We start from the raw sequence: 20,753 nt of genomic DNA on the forward strand, positions 1-20,753 counted from the left end.
GCCTCAGTTATTCTGCTATTGATTCTTTCTAGTGTATTTTTCATTTCAGTTATTGTATTGTTCATCTCTGTTTGTTTGTTCTTTAATTTTTCTAGGTGTTTGTTCTTTAATTCTTCTAGGTCTTTGTTAAACATTTCTTGCATCTTCTCGATCTTTGCCTCCATTCTTTTTCCGAGGTCCTGGATCATCTTCACTATCATTATTCTGAATTCTTTTTCTGGAAGGTTGCCTATCTCCACTTCATGTAGCTGGTTTTCTGGGGTTTTATCTTGTTTCTTCATCTGGTACATAGCCCTCTGCCTTTTCATCTTGTCTATCTTTCTGTGAATGTGGTTTTCGTTCCACAGGCTGCAGAATTGTAGTTCTTCTTGCTTCTGCTCGCCTACTTGTTTTGTTTGTTTGCTTGTTTTGGTTTTCTTGTTTTTAACTTATTTTTATTTATTTATCACTTATTTTGGCTGTGCCGGGTCTTAGTTGTGGCATTCCGACTTCTTAGTTGCAGCGTGCATGTGGGATCTAGTTCCCTGGCCAGGGATCGATCCTGGGCCACCTGCATTGGGAGCATGGAGTCTTACCCACTGGACCACCAGGAAAGTCCCTCCTACTTGTTTTGATGTGGGTATTTTCTCAGTCACCCAATGTATAGGAGTCACTCAGCTAGTTTCCGGATTTCTCTCAAAGGGAATTGCTCCATGTGTAGCTTTATATTCAGTGCGTCTGTGGAAGGAGGGAAATTCAGGAGGCTTTTATGTTGCCATCTTGGTCTGGAACCCCCCAGGAGTATTTTTCAACCACTTCATGAACATCCCTTCCTTATTGTCTCTGTCTTCCTTTCCTTCCCTCTCTGAAAAATAAAAAAGAATTCAGTATAAATTCCCATTAATCCAATTTATTCATCTCTTCAGCCATTCATTAAGTATCTGATTTCTTACAATTTGATTGTAGCGTCCAAGTAACATTTGGGACTTCAGTATCCTTAAGTGATGCCTCTCCAAATGGCTTGTTAGAGGGAGACTACTGGTTAGCTTGTCCTCGGCACATAGGGTCATCTTTTACCATCTCTTCATCCTAGTAAATGTGCCCACTATATGTTTCATGTCTCCACAGAGAAAGATGGGAGGGGAACTCACAAGGCTCGGGATGGTGACCTGGTAACCAGTCCAAACCCCTATTCCTCTCCTTCTCCTAATGCCATTTGTTGTATCTATTCCAGTTGTGCTGACAGGAGGGGTCATTATCCCAGCAAGTGTGTGGTGGAGCAGATCTTGGTCCTAGGCCTCAAGAAGCAGCCATCTTCTGTGACCAGCCACTCACCTGGTGAGGAAACAGGCCATTTGTTTTTGTAAACATAGAAGTATCTGCAGTGAAGAGATGATTAGTCTAAAACTGACAAAATGTCCTTAGCCAAGTGGACTCTGCTCTTTCTGGCAGGAGTCAAATATACTAGTATCTAGAGGGCGTGAGGCCATTCTGCTTCTCTTCATCAACTGGTCTTTCTGCTCGTTGTAAGCAGTTAATATTTTCCTAAAGGAAATTATTTGGGACTTGAAATAATATTGTAGCTTCTCTGAATATTTTTTTTAAACTGTAGATATCTGAAGTCCTGGGGAATCCTGCTCATGGAGTTTATGGAGTTTCTTAAAGGACATGGGATAGGATATGTCCTTTTTTACTGAATTATCCTTTCTACTGAATTTGTTGGACAAATCACTTTGTTCCTTAGTTTGTTTTCAATCAGTCTTACACTCAAAACAGTGGAGTGTTTCATGTTTTAAAATTTCATGGAAGTCCATGGGTACAAGTACTATTAATTTGGATTCTCCTATATGGGGCATAAGGTTTTATAACAGAGTCAGAAACATTTTAAATTCAAAATTTCTCTCCTAGATGTTCATCAAACTTTCCCTTTTACAATTTTGATATCTAGATGGTAAAGCTCAGCCTGTGGCTTTTACATATTGTGCCAAAACATCCACCCTGAACCTGGAGAAGTTCTCACTGAACATTGGTGCTGACTGGAAGGTCCAAATCCAGTGACAGAGCAGTGCACCTGGTGACAAGTGATGGGAGCAGCTGCACCTTTCTGCCTTTCCACGGGCCTTTTTTTGAGATTTGTGCTGCATGCTATTGACTTCTCTGGCTCAAAGTCATCTTTCATAAGTCACCAGTTTACTAACGAACAATAGCTTTCAGATTTTTCAGATGTTACATTTTTAGATGTGCTAATAATACTCTTTGTGTCACACACGCCCTCTTCTCCTACATGCAAGTGGCCCAGAGACATTTATAGCGTTCACAGATCTCGCATTGCTCCGTGGGCCATGACCTGTGATATGCACTCTGGCCCAGTGGGCAGTTTCTCTTTGAGCACAGCTGGATGGGTTTGTTTTATGTGAGAAGTGGGCCAAGCCCACCCACCTTGTGGAAGCTTGTCTCAGTCCATGTGGCAGAGCCACTTGGGCTCCAGCAGCTGAGCTGCTCAAGGCCTATCTCCAAGTGGACAGCAGCTTCTGGTGCCTCCCCACCCCAGTTATCTTTTACCCACTTAGACCTGGACAAGACAACCTTTTCTGCTTAGAGTGTATTCACTGCAGCAACAGGGAGTTACTCTACCCTAGAGACTGACTCAGGAACACAAAGGGCTCTTTTCCCTGTCATGTTTTTTGGGGTCCAAAGTTCCAAATTAATCTCCTTAAAATTCTCATTTCTTTATATTAATTTTTTTATTAAATATTGTCCACTAACCAAAGCTTATTTGTAATATGAGTAAGCTATAATTTAAAATAATAAAATAATTACCCATGTCCCCACCCTCAAACTTCAGAAATAGAACACAGGGCCGGGATGAGGGGGAGGCAAGTAAGGCACTTGCCTGGGGCACAAAATTTAAGGGGATGCCCCAAAACACAGTAATCAAAATAAATAATATTTTAATGCAATATTTTTAAAAATCAAAATTAACAGCAGGGCTTCCCTGGTGGCGCAGTGGTTGAGAGTCCGCCTGCCGATGCAGGGGACGTGGGTTCATGCCCCGGTCTGGGAAGATCCCACATGCTGCGGAGCGGCTGGGCCCGTGAGCCATGGCCGCTGAGCCTGCGTGTCCGGAGCCTGTGCTGTGCAACAGGAGAGGCCACAACAGTGAGAGGCCCGCATACCGCAAAAAAAAAAAAAAGACAAAATTAACAGCAAAAAAAAATCCATGATGAACAAAATATCAAAATTTTAAATAAGGACAGGATCGATAGTACTGCGTTTTACTTTTGCCTCAGACTCTAGTACAGCGTGGCGTGGGCTAGAAGACTACACTATGCCACTTCCCCAGGATGCTCCCCAGGGACACCCTGTGGCCGCAGCATCTGCTGGGGCAGTCACATGTCCTCAGCACTGCTCAACATGCACATTTGCTTATCAGGCTTCTTCCACTCAGCAGCTTGCCAACTGTCACCTCTATGCCTCTGTTCCCTGGGTCCCAATATCCACGGTCTGCCCTCCACCTATGCAAATCCTACCATCCATCCAGGCCCAACTCAAATCCCACTTCCCCACAGAGCCTTTCTAACTACCCTAACACCCTCAACTCCCCTTTACTATGAGCAGTGATTTTGCCCTTCTCTGAAATGCTGCCCCACTTATAATATGCATTCTGCTTAGCATTCTCAGGGATGGTGCCTCAGTGTTTCAGGTTTGTCTGTCTTGTTCCCTTACTAGATTGTATGTTCTTCAAGATCATGTTATATTTGTCTTATATCTGCCAGAGCATGATTATACTTGGCTTTTAGTAATGGTTGGCTATAATTGGTTGACTGATGGATTTATTTAAAATTGAGAATTGAATGTATTTGTTTCTAATTTACTCTTCTGACCTAGAACTCTTCCCTCCAGATATAGTAAACATTACACATTTCCTCATGGACACATTTGATTGTATCAGTTGAGATTTGAGCTTTGCACCATATATAAGCGCACATAGACATATACAGATTCTTTGCTCCTATTTCTGTAAGTTTTGCAATTAAGGAGAAAGGAAGAAGCCTCCATTAGCTGAAGTCCGATTTCCCAGCTTCAAGTTTCCCTTGCCAAGCTACAGTAAGACTTAAACTGAAAACTGAATGCTCTTACCTAATATAAATGATGGTTTTTAACAGCACTTAAGGCTGTATAATTAAGACCTATCTTCAGTTCAACATTTATTATGTGTCTATTATTCATCCATTTAAAATATTTTTGGAGGAAGGAATGAAATAAGAACTTTAGAGTAGGTTAGTGAGGAACTGCTCTGTCTTGACCCAGAACTATCCTGAAAGGTTTAACTAGATACATTGAATGGAGAGAAATACATCCTGGGTGTGCGTAAATGTTATCTGCTCTTATTGCTTCTCACACTTTACCCCCCTCCTATATCTGAAGCTCAGGACCAGAGAGCTAAGCGGGGCCGAGTTGGCCTACAGTGTTGAGTTACCTTGTTGTGGCTAATTCTCGATATGTTTTCTCAGGAAACTGGATTTTATGTAAGAACTTAGAATCATTTTAACAAAGATTCAAACAAAGCTCTAAAATGAATATATAATGTGTCTTTCCTTTAAGACTTAAATGCCAAGGAATGAGTTGACAAATCAGTTTAAACGTTAGAAACTGCTCAAAAGAAATATGGGCAAAGGTAATTCATAAAAGAAATTGAAATAGGCAAAATAAGCATGAAATACACTCAGCATTGTTAATATTCAGAGAAATGGGGGTGTCCATGATTGGCCAAGATTAAAATGAAAATGCTAATGCTGGTGTGGAGAATAGGCATTTTCGTGCATCATTGGTGGAATTATGCTAAGTATAATCTTTCTGGATGACAATCTGGCAATAGCATCAAAATTTTAAATTTGCTTTAACCCAGAAATTCCACTTCAGATAAATCAGATAAATTGCTCAGAGCTATTAATTGTAATGTGGTTTATACTATGGAAAACTAGAAATAAACTAAATGTCCTCTATCAGGGGATTGGTTAAATATAGCCCTTTCATACAGTAGAATATTATGCAACCATTAAAATAACAATGTATATATATCAACATAGAAGTATGTGTTTGATAAAATGTTTACTGAGTGATTTCATTTATGTAAGTTTATAATAAACAGACCAAAGCTGGGGACTTCCCTGATGGTCCAGTGACTGAGACTCCACACTCCCAATGCAGGGGCCCTGGGTTTGATCCGTGGTCGGGGAAACTAGATCCCACATGCTGCAACTAAGAGTTCACATGCTGCAACTAAGAGTTCACACACTGCAACGAAGATCCCGCACGCAGCAACAAAGATCCCGCGTGCCGCAACTAAGACTTGGCACAGCCAAATTAATTAATTAATTAATTAATATTTTTAAAAAAAAAACAGAATTGAGGCACATCCTATACTGCTCAAAATGTGAAGGCCATGAAAAACAGGTCTGAGGAACTGTTCCAGATTAAAGGGGGACTAAAAAGACATGACAACAAATGTATGATCCTGGGTTCCATCCTGGAACTATAAGGGACATTACTGGGACAGTTGGCAGAACTTGAATAGGATCTTTTGATTACATGGTAATTTTCCTAATTTTGAGAATTGTACTATGATTACATAGAAGAATTTCCTTATTTTTAGGAAATACATATGGAAGTATTAAAGTAGCATAGCTCTGACTTACTCTCAAATGGCTCAGAAAATAATTTATGTATGTATGAGAAAAAGAGAGAGACAGAGAGAGAAAATTGGCAAAATGTATTAAAATGTTATAACTGAAGAATCTGCATGAAGGGTATACAGGAATTCCTTACACTATATTTTCAACTTTCCTGTTAAGTTTTAAACTATTTCAAAACAAAAAGTTTTAAAAACAAAGATGCTGGGCCATATCTTCCTAGTATCTAATAGCTTTAAAATGTTTGCTTTCTATTGTTGTAAAGGCTTATAAGCTGTAGCATGTAAAATAGGATGAAACAAATGGAGTTAAGAATGCACTCCAAGCCACTATGTAGAACAGTATGGAGGTTTCTTAAAAAAACTAAAAATGGAATCACCATATGATCTTGCAATCCCACTCCTGGGCATATATCCAGAGAAGACTAATTCAAAAAGATACATGCACCCCTATGTTCATAGCAGCACTATTCACAACAGCCAAGACATGGAAGTAACCTAAGTGTCAATCAACAGGTGAACAGGTAAAAGATGTGGTATACACATACAATGGAATATTACTCAGCCATAAAAAGAATGAAACAATGGGACTTCCCTGGTGGTCCAGTGGGTAAGACTCACTTCCTCCCAACGCAAGGGGCCTGGGTTCAATCCCTGGTCGGTGAACTAGATCCCACATTCATGCTGCAACTAAAGAGTGCACATGCTGTAACAAAGATCCTGCATGCCGCAAGTAAGACCCGACACAGCCAAAATAAATATTTAAAAATATATAAATAAAAAAATTTTTTAAAGAATGAAATAATGCCACTTGCAACAAATGGATGGACCTAGAGATTATCTTACTAAGTGAAGTAAGTCATACCGAGAAGGACAAATATCATACGACATCGCTTATATGTGGAATCTAAAAAAAAATGATACAAATGAATTTACAAAACAGAAACAGACTTACAGACATGGAAAACAAACTTATGGTTACCAAAGGGGAAAGTGGGGGAGAGGTAAATTAGAAGTCTGGGATTAACAGATACACATTACTATATATAAAACAGATAAACAACAAGCACCTACTGTATAGCACAGGAAACTATATTCAGTATCTTGTAAAAACCTATAATGGGAAAGAATCTGGAAAAGTATATGTATATCTGAATCACTTTGCTGTACACCTGAAACTAACACAACATTGTAAATCAATTATACTTCAATTAAAATTTTTTCTAATAAAAATGAAAATAATGAACTCCAGTACAAGAAAACACCTTTATTTCTGATGCAGCAGACCTCTTCAGAATCATCAGATCAGCTGTTCTTCACTGGAGAAATGCCGGGCCAAACCAAGCCCCCTACTTCAGGGAACACAAATACCACCCTCGGAGCACTAGGCCAGCAGCCCCTGACCTCACACCACCCACACTATGGCAGTGCTGTACGTGCTTCTATATGTGCTTCCCCACAGAGGTCCTGTCTGACTGCAGGAGCTGACCATGGAGCTTTCAGGAGGGTATTCACACTAAGAAACAGAATGGAATACATGTTTATGGCAGGCATTTATTTAGGGCAGATGCCCTGTATAGTGGTCAGGGAAAGTCCTTCATGCATTTGGAAGGCCAGTTTTGTCACCTTCCTTCTTTTCCCAGGTCTAAATCATCCTGCGGATCCTGGCTATAGTGGACCTGGGGTGGTCAGTTCCTGAGAGAAGTGATCCCAGGATGTAGATTCCAGTTTGACCAGGTAGCAAAATATTCCCTGCCCTAGAGGCCTAGTTTCTTTCTTTTTTTTTTTTTTTAATATTTATTTATTTACTTGGCTGCACTGGGTCTTAGTTGCAGCATGTGGGATATAGTTCCCTGACCAGGGATCGAACCCGGGTCCCCTGCATTGGGAGCATGGACTCTTAGCCACTGGACCACCAGGGAAGTCCTGGCTATTTTCATTTAAATGTACCTATAGGACTATTTATGTTCTGGGGTACAATTCACTTTCAGAACTAAGTGAATTCTAGGGTCCTGGTCCCACACATCAACATGACCAGGGCCAGTCCCAGATTGGGCCATTCTCCTAAAGGCTCCCTCGAGTGGAAAGCACAGCTCGTCACCGTGAGTTTGCCTTAAAGTTGTGCTGAGCCTTACATCCTGGTTAACTAATACCAGCCTATCAGATTGTTGTAGCCCTAGGGAAGACCGCAGTTCTAGAGTTTGGTCTGCGTGCAGAATTCCTTCACTTTTTCACATCCTTTTCAGTATCAGTGTATCATAGTGATAGGCAGCAGAAACACAGTCAAAACACATAAATATTTGGAGTTTAATGGGTTTTAGCTCATAACTGACCATCTTACCTAAAAGCCTTCTTAGTCATGGAACTCCTATGACAATATCAAGCATTCCACTCTGCTTTTAAGATTTCCATCTACCAAACTCTCTGAATGCCCAGCATAATTCCGGGGGTGGGGGTGGGGGGGAGTGGCGCTCTAGACTAAAATAACTTCTCAGTCCAGGGGATAGAAAGCCATCAGCAACTCCACTGGAAACAGATTACCATATTAACCGCAGACAATGGGGGCCATATAGCTCACATTCTAGCAGAAAGAAAGGAGACATCGGCATCTGATATCAGATCTGCCTGTCTTATGACCAGCTAAAGACTGCAGTGCCACAGCAAGGCCAACCAGAATCAGACAGCTGCTTCTTGACTGTTGTTTTCAGCACGGCTGATGGTGTTAGATTCCACTCCCTTCAGAGCTAGGGGAAGGGAAGCCCTGACTATTTATATGCAAGGATCCAGAGATCTTATGCCTAATGCACATTACTGGAGTCTTAGTCATGCATTTATTCCTTCACTGGATATCAGGAGACCTGGGGTCTTGTTTGGTTCTGTAGTTAACTGGCAGAATGACCTTGACCATGTCATTTAATCTCTCTAGGCTTTGGTTTCCTCTTTTGTTCAAGAAAAGAGATAAGCTCTAAAATTCTGTGTGTTTCCCATGACTTAACTGTAAAAATAGAGCAGATATCTCAAGTTTTCTCAGCTGTAAAATGGGATTAATCAAACGTGCAAAAGTATTCCATGTGTATGGAAAGGAAAAAAATAGTAACTTTACTTTGGAGAAACCTGGTAGATGCCACCTTAGCCAAGTATTCAAGGTTGATATCACCAGTAATAAAATACATCAATGTCATGTACCCCCAGATCTGATTTGATGAGAAGGGTGCATAACCTCTGTGATATTCATCCCCCAAACCATAATCTCAGTCTAATCATGTGAAAAACATCAGACAAACTCAAGTTAGGGACATTCTACAACATATCTGACAAGTACTCTTCAAAAGTGCCAAGTTCAAGAGAGACAAAGACTGTGGAACTGTCAGAGATTGGAGGACACTAAGGAGATATGACAATTAAATGCAGTGCAGATCAAATTCTATAACAGAAGGGGAAAAAAAGCACTAGCGGAAACACTGAAGAAATCAAAATATGTCTTGTAGTTCAGTTAGTGGTATCTTACCAACATTCATTTCTGACTTTTGATCATTGTACCATGGTTATGTAAGGTGTAAACATTAAGGGAGGCTGTTGAAGGGTATTCGGGAAATCTGTGCTATCTTTGCAATGCTTTTGTATGTTTAAAATTACTTTAAAAGTTTTTAGGGGACTTTCCTGGTGGTACAGTGGTTAAAACTCCGCACTTTCAATGCAGGGGGCACGGGTTTGATCCCTGGTTGGGGAACTAAGATCCCACATGCTGTGCAGTGTGGCCAAAAAAAAAAGAACGTTTTTACAACTATGTGAAGTGGCTAGCTCACAGTAGGCACTTAATGAGTGGTAGGTGTTCTAATTATAAGCGAATGCATTAATTCCAACAGTGTTGAATCAAAGAAATGTTGATGGAAGACAGTGATACGCAATCATTAACTGCCTTGTTGGTGCAACAGAAGCCATTCCAGCTGCAGATATTGCATGACCTTAGCTGAAATATGTTATAAAAATGAGTTCTTTCTCCTTGAAGAGGCTCTGGGAATTGAAAACATGCAGCTGTTTACATGCTCATCATCTGCCTTTGTTTGTGGGCTCAGATTGGATTTCTCGCTGATAGCATGAGCTTCTACAGCTGTGCAGCTGAATAAACCTTGAGTTTGGACCTGCTAATCTGAGAGGGGGTTTTATTCACAACAATTGGTAGAGCAAAATGAATAGCACCTTGCACTCTGTGTGTTTGATACAGTATTCCCATTGTGCTATGACAAGAGGCTGATCTCCATCGCACACCCATCTTCATTACCAAGGATGGAGCTAGCTTAGACAGCTGAGGAAGAGAAGGTCAGCTGTGTGGGGGCCAGAGACAGCTCCTCCCCCAGAGGCAGATCAGCCAAGATATTTTGATTGCATTGGCAAAGCAATAAGAAGTGGAAGAAATTTCTTCTCACGTAGGGAAACATCATTCAACAGATATACAACACATATTTATTAAGAACCTTCTATGTGCTTAACCCTTACGGTGCAGTGGGGACCCAGTTCCCACCTTCACAGAGCTTATAGTCCTGTGGGCAAACAGGAAGCTCAGTAAAGAGAAACAATAAAATGTGGGTCGGTGCTGTGAATTTCAAGGTGGTATAGAGCTGGGACTCAAACATGTGATGGCACATTTTATGGCGGGAGAAGGAAACTGCCCCCCTTTGTTTTCCATTCCATTAGTGAGTTTGACGGTGGAAGTCAGTCTTTTTAGAGGCTCTTTTAGTGCAGGCAGATAGGCACGCCTCTGATTGGAGACTCTGTGACCACATGGTCCTGGGCAGATGCACTGTTCACATGGAAGATGGTCAATAAATGCTCATAAGGTGAAAGCTGATTTGTGCCAATGAGTAACTGTCATTCAACCTGATATAACCCCAAACAATATTAACTTCGGTTCATCTCTAACATTTATTATGTGCTTAAGACAATCCTGCCACTATTTTAAATGTACACAATGTGTTTAGTTTTTACAACAACTCAATAACAGAATGACTATCATTATACCCATTTTATAGGTGAGAAAACTGAGACATACGAAGAAAGGAAGAAGTGACTCACCTAAAGCTACACAGGCACAGCCAATGAGCAGCAGGCCTAGACTTTGAACCTAGGCAGTCAGCTTCAGATGCTGCCCTTCTCTATTCTGCCTCTCCAAGAGTAGTAATAAAGATCCTTGGGCATTTCCTTAGAGGGATGGGGGAATAAGCTGATGGTTCCTCAAAGCTGCAACCCCAGGGATCACGAGCCTGGCGGGACTCCCTATTTCAGCTGTCACTTCCTACCTTCTCTCATAGCCTCTAGCCTTGGGCTGATGAGATGGGCACATGGGAACAGGCAGAGCTGCAGTCTGGGACTAGCCTTCACTCAGCCACACTTGGTATATGGCCATCTCCTGACAGCCTGGGTAGCAGCTACCGTGAGTAGAAGACAAGGCAGAGGCCAGGCAGGCAACTTCCTTCCCCAGAGCCACTTGTGGTCTCATCTAAGAGCCCTGAAGCCAACTGTTTGGGTATGACATGCCAGGACTTGATGGCCAACCTGGCTCAGTATCCAATTCCAACTTCTGACTCAGATGCCTAATGTGGCACGCCTGAATAATCTGTACTCAGGTGCACTTTTTGTAGAAGATTTGGTCCCAGTGTTTATCTTGGGGGTGGGGAGAGACAAGGGATAGCTAGGTCAAGTGGGCAAGAAGAAACAGGGATTTTCTCAACTGAGGACTCTGCTGAGTGGCATTTTCCACCCAGACAGTTTCACTGCACGCTGATATCAGAACATTCTAGAAGAGATGCCAAATCCAGTTGAATAATATTCTGATATCCTAGAATTTTAAAAAGTAAAAATCATGTTCTCAAAAATGCCTAGAACATTCTCCTAGAATTCAGTATCTCACATTCACCCTTGCAAACTTTTTTCAATACTGTTTTCCATTAATTTGGTGGCTAAGTTTGATAGTCTGGATAACTGCCAATTCAATAATGTATCTGCCATTCTTTGCTAAGTTTCAGTGTTCAATTTACTCAAATATTCCCCTTTCATTTCCTGACAACACCAGAACTTAATGGCAACACAGGAACATCCCTGGCCAGGTCCTTCTCTCTCGAGAATGCAGTCTAGCTGCACTGCTAGCCTCTCTCTTGCTCTCATACTCATGATCTTTCTTCATGTCTATTTTTGGTTTTCCTGGCTCAGGCTTCTTCGGGCCACTGAAACACAACCCTCACTTTCTTTCTCTCCCTCTGGCATGTATGCTGCTGGTAGGAGCCCCCTAAGTAAAAACTGCTACAGAAATCCTTACTCCTTCCTCAGGAAAACTGGATGGCTTCTGGATCACAGCTCAGTTTTTAACGTGAACACAAGCTGGACGACCTTCTGATGGGCTTTCAACTTTGAAGTGGATGTGGACATTTTTCTCTCCAATGACAGAATCACTACAACTTCCTCTTTGCAGTTGCTTCCTTTCCTTAAAGGTAGCTGAATCTTGTTGTCTTTAAAAGCCTGTTCCTTCCAAAGTTGCCTGTCATGCTAACCGTCATTAGCACGTCTGTGGCCCCACAGACAGGGGCTGAGCCCAGGTCTCCGGGGCCAATCCCCCAGGCAGACCAGGGCAAGGGCACCGAGGCCGGTGGCGGAAACCCAAGTGGCATCTACTCAGCCATCATCAGCCGCAATTTTCCCATTATCGGGGTGAAAGAGAAGACATTTGAGCAGCTTCACAAGAAATGTCTAGAAAAGAAGGTTCTTTATGTGGATCCTGACTTCCCACCGGATGAGACCTCTCTCTTTTATAGCCAGAAGTTCCCCATCCAGTTCATCTGGAAGAGACCTCCGGTGAGTAGCTGAGTGGTTGCAGCTTGGGTTTTTTTCCCTCAGAGTAGTCCTCCCACTCCGCACCTCCCCACAGCACAGCTCTGTGGTGCATGGGGCACTGGGCGAAGGATCCTGGCAGTAGCCCTGCAGGGCTCTGTCCTCAGGTGAGGCAGGGCTGATTCTCACTCTCTGCTCTCTCTCTCAAAAAAAACCCTTGCTCTTTATGAAAGCAATTGGAAGTCAGTTTAATTCACCCTATAAAAGTAAATATTCCTTTCCCAGAACAAATTCCAAACTGGAATTTCCAAACAAGTTCCAAAATTCTGACCTGGAGAGTAGTCCAGATCTACCCTCCTGTTTAAGTATCTTGCATCTTTATAAGATTCCTTCACTTTCTTACTGAAGGGCTAAAATCATGATGTTCTTTTAAGTTTGCCAGTAGCCATGTCTTTCTGAAATGGAAAGAACCCTGGAAAGAGGAGAGTGGCAGCAAAGACTACTTTTTCATGCACAAAATGTTAGGATTAGAAGGAGAATCCCTTGCAATCATTTGAGTCCACCTACCTCACCTCACAAATGAGGAGATAAAGGCACACCAGAGTGAAGTACATCCAGGGCACGCATGACAGCCTGGATTAAAACCCTGTTTCTTTTAGTGACTATTCCAGGAATAGTCAGGAAAGGAAAGTGAGGAAAGTCACATTCCCCCGGCTCCCTGCTCTGATCACACCTCCAGCATGAGTCTTGTCCTTAATTCAAGAAATCTTTATTGAACATCTTCTAGAGCCAGAAACAAGGCAAGCAACTGAGGAGACAGCGTAAATAAGGAAAACAAAACTTCCTGCTCTCCTGGAGCCTAGAGTCCTGAAGGCAAGACAGGCTTTGAACAAGAGTGATGAGTTTCAGAGCGCTTCAGAAGGCAAAGGAGAGCTAACCCAGGCCAGGGAGAGAAACCCTCCTGAGGAAACCATTTCATCTGAGCCCCAGTGCTATTCATGAGATTCATCAGGTTAAACTGAGGCCCAGTGCTATTCATGAGCCATGTGTTTCTTTTGTTTTGTTTTGGCCACAGTGCAGCTTGTGGGATCTTAGTTCCCTGACCAGGGATTGGACCCGGACACTCGGCAGTGAAAGCGCAGAGTACTAACCACTGGACCGCCAGGGAAGTCCCAAGCCATGTGTTTCCTTTTAACCTGATATGAAATATCCAGGTTAAATATCCAACAACCCTGTCCTCACCCTGTGTGTTCCACAAGGGCCCCTTTCCTTCCCTGCCGGCTCTATGCTCAGGCCCGTGACTGTCCTGAGGGCCCTCAGTTTGGAAGGGAGGACTGGAAAGAACTTCATTCTCCAACCCAGTCACTGCCCTATTGCGAGGGAACTGGGACACGTCGCATCCCTGATGAAATATCTTCAGTGACACTGTTCTCCCCTCCCCCCATGTTTTCAGATAAGTCCAAACTCCTTACCTGGGCTATAGGCCCTTCTCCAGTCAGCCCCGGCCTCCCTGTCCATCTCTCCGTCACCCTCTCTCCTGGACCCCTACACATTCAGCTGCTCTGTTGTTCTAAGTCTTCTCATACACAGCCTTTAGACCAGTCAAGATACTACTCAAAGCAATGTGTTTGAGTATCTCGTGCCTGATCTAAGTGAATCAGTCCAACTGAACAAGAGGATATGCATATGAACCATCCCCTCGTGGGCAGGAAACTGCCTGTCCTTTTGGGCCATTACAGTCATCCCCATCAAATACAAAATGTGTGTCTGATTGTGAAATGTGAGTGCATCATTCGAGGGTGAAGGTGACCACATAAAGGGGGAATCACACTGGGTCGGGGAACTTGGCTGCTCACTCAGTTATCGGCTATGACAACCTCTGGAATAAGGCAGTGAGCAAATGCTCCCATTTTCCCCATCTGCCTTTGCCTTGTGCATTCCAGGTTATTTCTCCATACTCTCCTGCAATCACTCTTAAAATCAGGGGCAACCTAGATCCCTTTTGCTTTTGGAGGGATGGGACACGGGCCAGCTGCAAGGCCTTGTGCATCTGGTACCCTCCTTCCCTTGGGAATGCAGGACCCCCAGATCGCTCCACAGAGACCCAGAAGCCCACGAGGGAATTCTCCCTTGGGAGGCAGCATCTCCCTTCTTGGTGCCTCTGCCCTTCCCGGCGAGGGCCCCTCCATAGGCAAGTTGACTCACATCCTCTTGTGGTGCAGGGCACAAGGATTCTGTGCAAGGATTCTGCATAGAAGATTCTATGCAGTGCTAACCCTCTGAGTCAGCTCAGCTCACTAAGGCCGCCAACAACAGAGACTGGCAGCGTGTTCCTGAGCCTCCCCTGTCTCTGGCTCTAGGCAGAGTCACCTTTCAGGAAATTCCATCTCATTCCAGCCCCACCCTAACCTGGACCCCAGAGAAGCAGGAGTCCACCTATTTGGGAACCAGGTTAAGTCAGACTTCAGGTTAAACTGCACGTGATGGATACAGCCTCAGTGTCTCTTGGCTCTGCCAGGAGAGGTTATAACCTATTTGGGCCTCCCATTCACAGCTGAGTTGAGGTCAAAACTGCATCATTGATGGACAGCCACCCCCAATTTATCCCGTCAGCTCTTTCCCTAGGAAATCTGTTTTCCCTTCCTCCTCTGCCGTCTAAGCTCCTGGGGCTGATAGCTGGGATTCTGCATTTTCCCTGAGCCACTTTCTGCTTAACTTTGTTTCCACTGGTTCTTGGGGGTTGGGGGAATTTACCATCTTTCCTTTATCTCCAGATCCAGTGCTTTATAACTGACCGGCAATGGCTGGGCCTCCAGCCATAGGCTGCCTAACTGCCTCTTCCCCTCAGGTCCTGTCCCCATGGCTCCATCTTTTCAGAGCCTGACCCTTTGCCAGTTCGGAGCTGGGTCCCAACTTCACCCACATTCCTCTGGTGTATGCCTTCCCTCTTACCTGTTATTATTATTACAACCCCATATCCAACTGTGCTTTGCCCTGGTTGGTCTAACCTGGCTCTCAGCCCTGCTCTCCTGCACTCCTTGGGTCAGCTAGCTCCCTCTGCCAACACCTAGACCTGAGGAAACCTCTTTCCCAGACAGACAGCAGCCCCTTTATATTCTGAACAGGTGACTTTATTTCCTATAGTTTCCATACCTGGAAATCTCTTGATTTACACTCTTTTTAAGGCTAGAGTTTACGTAAGTTTCCCAAGTTGTAATTTATCATGAACCATCTTTCAACAAGTCTAGAAGATTTTGATGCTGGTACTAAGATCTTATCAGAGGGTATCCACGGAAGGTCACGACCACCACCCAGCTGAATGCAATTGGAGGAGGCTTTCTAATATAACATGCATCACAATTTCAGGGATGTTAAAATATGAGGGGGGAAAAGTACCTTGAGAATAGACAAATAAGACCCCTTTCCCCCTTAACTCACAGTCCTGCCATCCCCTTCCTACTCCTTTTCCCAAACCATTTCTTTCTCCTCTGCTGCCTAGCAGCCTGAATCCAACCCCACCAGCTGGGCTTTGCTGCTCTCTGTCTGACCTGGTCTCCTACCCCTTCCCAATTCCCCAGCATCCAGGCAGAGCTAACTTCTCCCTTGTCTCAAGCTGTTACACAAGACAAAAATTAAAAAATAAAATAAACCACTACATTCTTCAGGTTAGGTCTTGTTACCACTACAAAATTATCTTTGATATTTTATACATATTTATCCAGATGTGTTTATATGTGAATCCTTACCGTGGCTGAATCGTCAGCTTTTCTCTTCAAGAGGAAAACACATAAGGAAAAAGTAGGAAGATTCTTGTAGTTATAGGAAGGGGGCTGGACATGGTTGTTTTCTAGGGGAAAAAAAAGGAAAAAAAAATGCTGATTTACTTACAAGAGGAAGGAGAGCTAGAACAGAAACCAAAGGGGGGTGGGGGAAGCAACAGGGCAGGAGACCACACAGGTGAGGGTCATCCCTCCCCTTGACCTGACCCTCAAAGACCTCTTTACCAATGAACTTGTGAAACGCCGGAGGCAAGTATATAACTTTTCTCAGTAAAGGGCGGAAGTTAGCGTCTTGATTTACACAGGCCGAACTGGGCCAGCACACCAGGAAGTCAGAATGTGGAAAGGACAGGAGTGGGGAAAGACAGAAGCATAAAGAAGCAAGCTGCCCGGAACCCGCCGAACTGTGGTGGGAGGGAGGAGGGTCTGACCTCTCAGAGGCTATGATGTGGGGATTCAGGATCTCCAAGGAACCATGAGCCCTCAGCTAACACCTGGGAAGCATACTGCTTAAGAGAAGCTGACACTTGCTTTAACAGTTTCAACCAAACTTCAGGTTTAAATAATCACCATCAGAACTTTTAGGAGTGTATTATACCCTCCAAGAGCACCAGGAATAGAGAGTATATATTATAAAGCAGTATCAAAGCTGCTATAAAAAAACTCCTTATAAATCATAGGCTTGAAAAACGTTTGGGAACTACTACTTTTTGCCACTCCAGGTAGATGGACTTCTTTCCTGATGTTAAGGTTTTGAAGGGAAAACGATGCCCCCATCTCCTTTATTAACCTATAGTTAGTACCTTTCTCAGTCTGAAAGTTCACCCTTATTTCTAGCCAGAACTCTTCCGGCCACAATTTTAGCACATTATATCCGGCCCTGATCCAGCAGACAGTGAAATTGAGTCAGCTGATTTCCTCTATATAGTAATTCTCCTTATTCGTGAATAATGCCATCCTTCCTTTAGTTGCTTCAGATCAAATAGTCATAAAACTTCTCAACTCTACCCCATAGGTGTGATTTTTCCAACCCTGGAGTTGTCAATGCTATGATCCACATACAGTCGATCCTCAGGACTTGTGGATTCTGTATTTGTGAATTCACCTACTCACTGAAATTTATTTGTAACCCCCAAATCAATATCCATGGTGCCTCTTCGGTCATTTGCTGACATGTGTAGGGCAGTGAAAATTTTGAGTCTCCCTCCATGCATGTTCCCAGCTGAAGTCAGACAAGGTTACCCTCTGCCTTTTAGTTTCAGCTCTCAGACTATAACCAAGTATCGTTTTCATAGTCTGGTGCCACGTTTTTTCTCTGTTTAAAATGTCCCTGATGAAGACTTCCCTGGTGGCACAATGGTTAAGAATCTGCCTGCCAATGCAGGGGACACGAGTTCAAGCCCTGGTCCGGGAAGATCCCACATGCTGCGGAACAACTAAGCCCATATGCCACAACTACTGAGCCTGCGCTCTAGAGCACTTGGGCCACAACTACTGAGGCCGCGTGCCACACTACTGAAGCCCACAGGCCTAGAGCCCGTGCTCCACAACAAGAGAAGCCACCGCAATGAGAAGCCTGCACACAGCAACAAAGAGTAGCCCATGCTCGCCGCTACTAGAGAAAGCCCATGCACAGCAGCAAAGATCCAACACAGCCAAAAATAAAATTAAAAAAAAAAAAGAAGAGTAAACATGTTTTAAAAAAAAATGAAGCAAACAGGCTTAGGGCAAATAAATAAATAAATAAAATGTCCCCCAACGTGTAGTGCTGAAGTGCTATTTAGTGTTCCTAAGTGCAAGAAGGCTGTGATGTGCCTTGGAGAGAAAATACATGTGTTAGATAAGCTTCATTCAGGCATGAGCTATAGTGCTGTGAGTTCAATGTTAATGAATTAATATATATATTAAATAAGGTGTCTTTACACAGAAACACACATAAAATAAGGTTATGTATTGACGGTAGACACCCAGGAATCTAATGCTGTATTTCCTCCAGGTGCAATGACTCAATATTCACTAATTGAGCACTCACAGTCACAGTGACTTTATAGAATGTAACTACCATGAATAATGAGAATCAACAGTATTCCTATGTTCTCTCTATTCCTAGGTATCACAGCTTGAGATAATACCCTATGAACAGTGTGATCAGTAGGAAACACTGCAACATAGTTTAATCTATTACAGTCATTATTCTTTTTGATGTTCAAATTGTCCCATCTTCAGACAATGGGAGCCTCCTACAAGTTGCCTGTATCATTTGACATGACCCCATTCATTTTCAGTAGCTTCCTTGTTTTCTGGCCACAACAAAAAGTCTCAGGCTCATCTTGTACATTTCTTGCTCTAGATCTGGAATGAATCATTTCTTCAAGGAGGCTGGTTCCTTTTAGTCTGAACTAGAGTTAAAGAAAAGGAGCGAAATGTAGAAGACAGCTGCCTATTGACTTCCTGGGACCCAGTGCTTGGCCTTTACATCAGCACTCTGAAGTTGAAAGTTTTCTGACAATCTGTGGGGACACCAGAGGTCTGTTGCTCTAACGACCTCTTCCACATGCCCATCACCTCTATAATCAACACCCCACCCTGGGTAACTTCCCCGCAGGGGGTCACGTGACCTGAGTTACTCAATTCCGAAAAGAAGAAATCCTAGTTTGGCACAAAATAAATTTATTTCATTCCAGTGTGAGATGAGAGGGAGGGAGCAGAGCTACAGAAACACCGATGCTGTGTGCAGTGAGCCCTCTGTTTCTGGGCCTAGAGCCCAGTCGCTGTGCAGCTGCTTCTCTCAGGGATATCATCTTTCCAGTAAAACCAGCTGGGAGGTCTGCTTGTAATCTGTTTTAGTGTCATCATCTGTCAGACAGTTTAGAAAGAAGTGGGGATCCCTGGGCTAGCCGCTAAAAGGAAGAATTGGGGGCATGGTGCAGAGTGGTTAAGACAGCTGGATTTAGAACCAAACAGACCTGGTCTGAACCTTGGCTCTGCCCCTAGCAAGTCACATAAACTTTCCAAGTTTCGAGTTTCTCTTCTATAATGCACATAGTGATATTCTCATCATATGGCTGTATCTGAGTATCCATAAAATCCTAGTAGGTGCTCAAGGTTAGGTAGCAATATTAGGATAGGCAGCTGAGGACAGGAGCATAACACGGTGACGAAGTGCACAGGCTTTCAAGTCAAAGAAACTGGATTCAAATCCCGGCTCCCCCTCTTACCAATGTGACCTCAGGCAAGTTACGGACCATTTCTGGGTCTCAGTTTCCTCCCATGTGAAAAGAAAATTCCTACTTTCATAGAGTTGTTTTAAGGATTAAATGAGATACCGTACATGACTTGCTTAGCGCGATTGTCAATAGCGGTGATGGTAAGTGAAAGGCAAAATGAGGTACCCAGTTGAGAGCCAGCCCCCTCTCTACTCAGCAGAGAATCATCACAGTGCCATCCTGGAGTGGGGCTGGGGAAGCATAAGTTTTGGCGAAAGTGTGACGATTCTATAAATATCGATAACATTTAGGACTGCCTCCCATTATATTCCGCAAGACAGCAGCTCCTCCTGAAAGTCGTGATGGAGACAGGACTCTAGACATCATGGGAGGAACAAGCTGAAATAACTCAGCAGTAGAGCTCTGAGAATGGGAGGGGCAGAGACAGAAATAGCCAAGAAAGGTATGAGAAGATGCATTTCATTGATTATGAATAAAGAAGAGCATCTTTTCATAATTCATGTAGTTCTTGATTATTTATCTTGCTGTCCACAAAATAGCTGTTAATGTCTTTCGCTCATTTTTCTATTGAGTCAGTTGTTTTTTTCAACTTGAATCATAAGCATTCTTTATGTATCCTGGATACTAATCATTTATTGTTTAGATGTGCTTTTTTTCCCATTTTTTGGCCACACCACGCGGCATGTGGGATCTTATTTCCCTGACCAGGGATCGAACCCACGCCCCCTGCATTGGAAGCCCAGAGTCTTAACCACTGGACTGCCAGGGAAGTCCAAACTTTTCCCTCTTTTAAGGGTATTTTTTTACTTAAAAAATTCTAAATTAAAAGCTCTTAATTAGAAGTTCTAAATTAATTCTTAATTTATTTTTTCCTTTATAGTTAGTGCTTTTTGTGTTCTGTTAAGAATGTTTTTCCTAAACCAAAGTAATTCCTTTTTATTATCATTTAGAAACTTTATTTTTCTGCCTTCATATTTGGGTCTATAATACATCTAGAAATTATTTTTGCATATAAGATAGGGATCACATTTTGTTGTTTTTCCATATGGATATTCAAAGTTTCCAGCACAATTCATTAAAAAGACAATCCCTTTTTCATGACACTTTTTAAATAAATCAAATATCTATCAATGCGTGGCTCTGTTTCTGCGCTCTCTGTTGTGTTCCATTGTGTGTGTTTATCTTTGTGCTAACACACCTTGTGCCAATAAGCCTTTTTTTTTTTTCTCTTGGCCGAGCCACGTGGCTTGCAGG

The 20,753-nt window shown here is 42.9% G+C and overlaps 2 protein-coding genes across 5 annotated transcripts in view; both read left to right on the forward strand.

The window, feature by feature from the left end:
• The window catches only part of GANC (glucosidase alpha, neutral C), a 69,402-nt gene extending 66,252 nt beyond the window's left edge, over nucleotides 1-3,150 (forward strand). Inside the window, exons 23-24 of the mRNA XM_060005062.1 lie at nucleotides 1,214-1,317; nucleotides 1,928-3,150. Coding sequence (XP_059861045.1) covers nucleotides 1,214-1,317; nucleotides 1,928-2,037 — 214 coding nt within the window. The 3' untranslated portion in view covers nucleotides 2,038-3,150. The remainder of the gene's footprint in view (nucleotides 1-1,213; nucleotides 1,318-1,927) is intronic.
• Nucleotides 3,151-12,075: 8,925 nt separating this feature from the next.
• CAPN3 (calpain 3) overlaps nucleotides 12,076-20,753 on the forward strand; it is a 48,293-nt gene continuing 39,615 nt past the window's right edge. For all 4 annotated transcript variants that reach the window (XM_060005066.1, XM_060005065.1, XM_060005068.1 and 1 more), the window contains exon 1: nucleotides 12,076-12,517. In XM_060005066.1, the coding sequence (XP_059861049.1) occupies nucleotides 12,209-12,517 (309 nt within the window). In that variant the 5' untranslated portion in view covers nucleotides 12,076-12,208. The remainder of the gene's footprint in view (nucleotides 12,518-20,753) is intronic.

This window comes from Delphinus delphis, chromosome 2 (assembly GCF_949987515.2).
Source record: "Delphinus delphis chromosome 2, mDelDel1.2, whole genome shotgun sequence".
NCBI classification, from domain to species: Eukaryota; Metazoa; Chordata; class Mammalia; order Artiodactyla; family Delphinidae; genus Delphinus; species Delphinus delphis.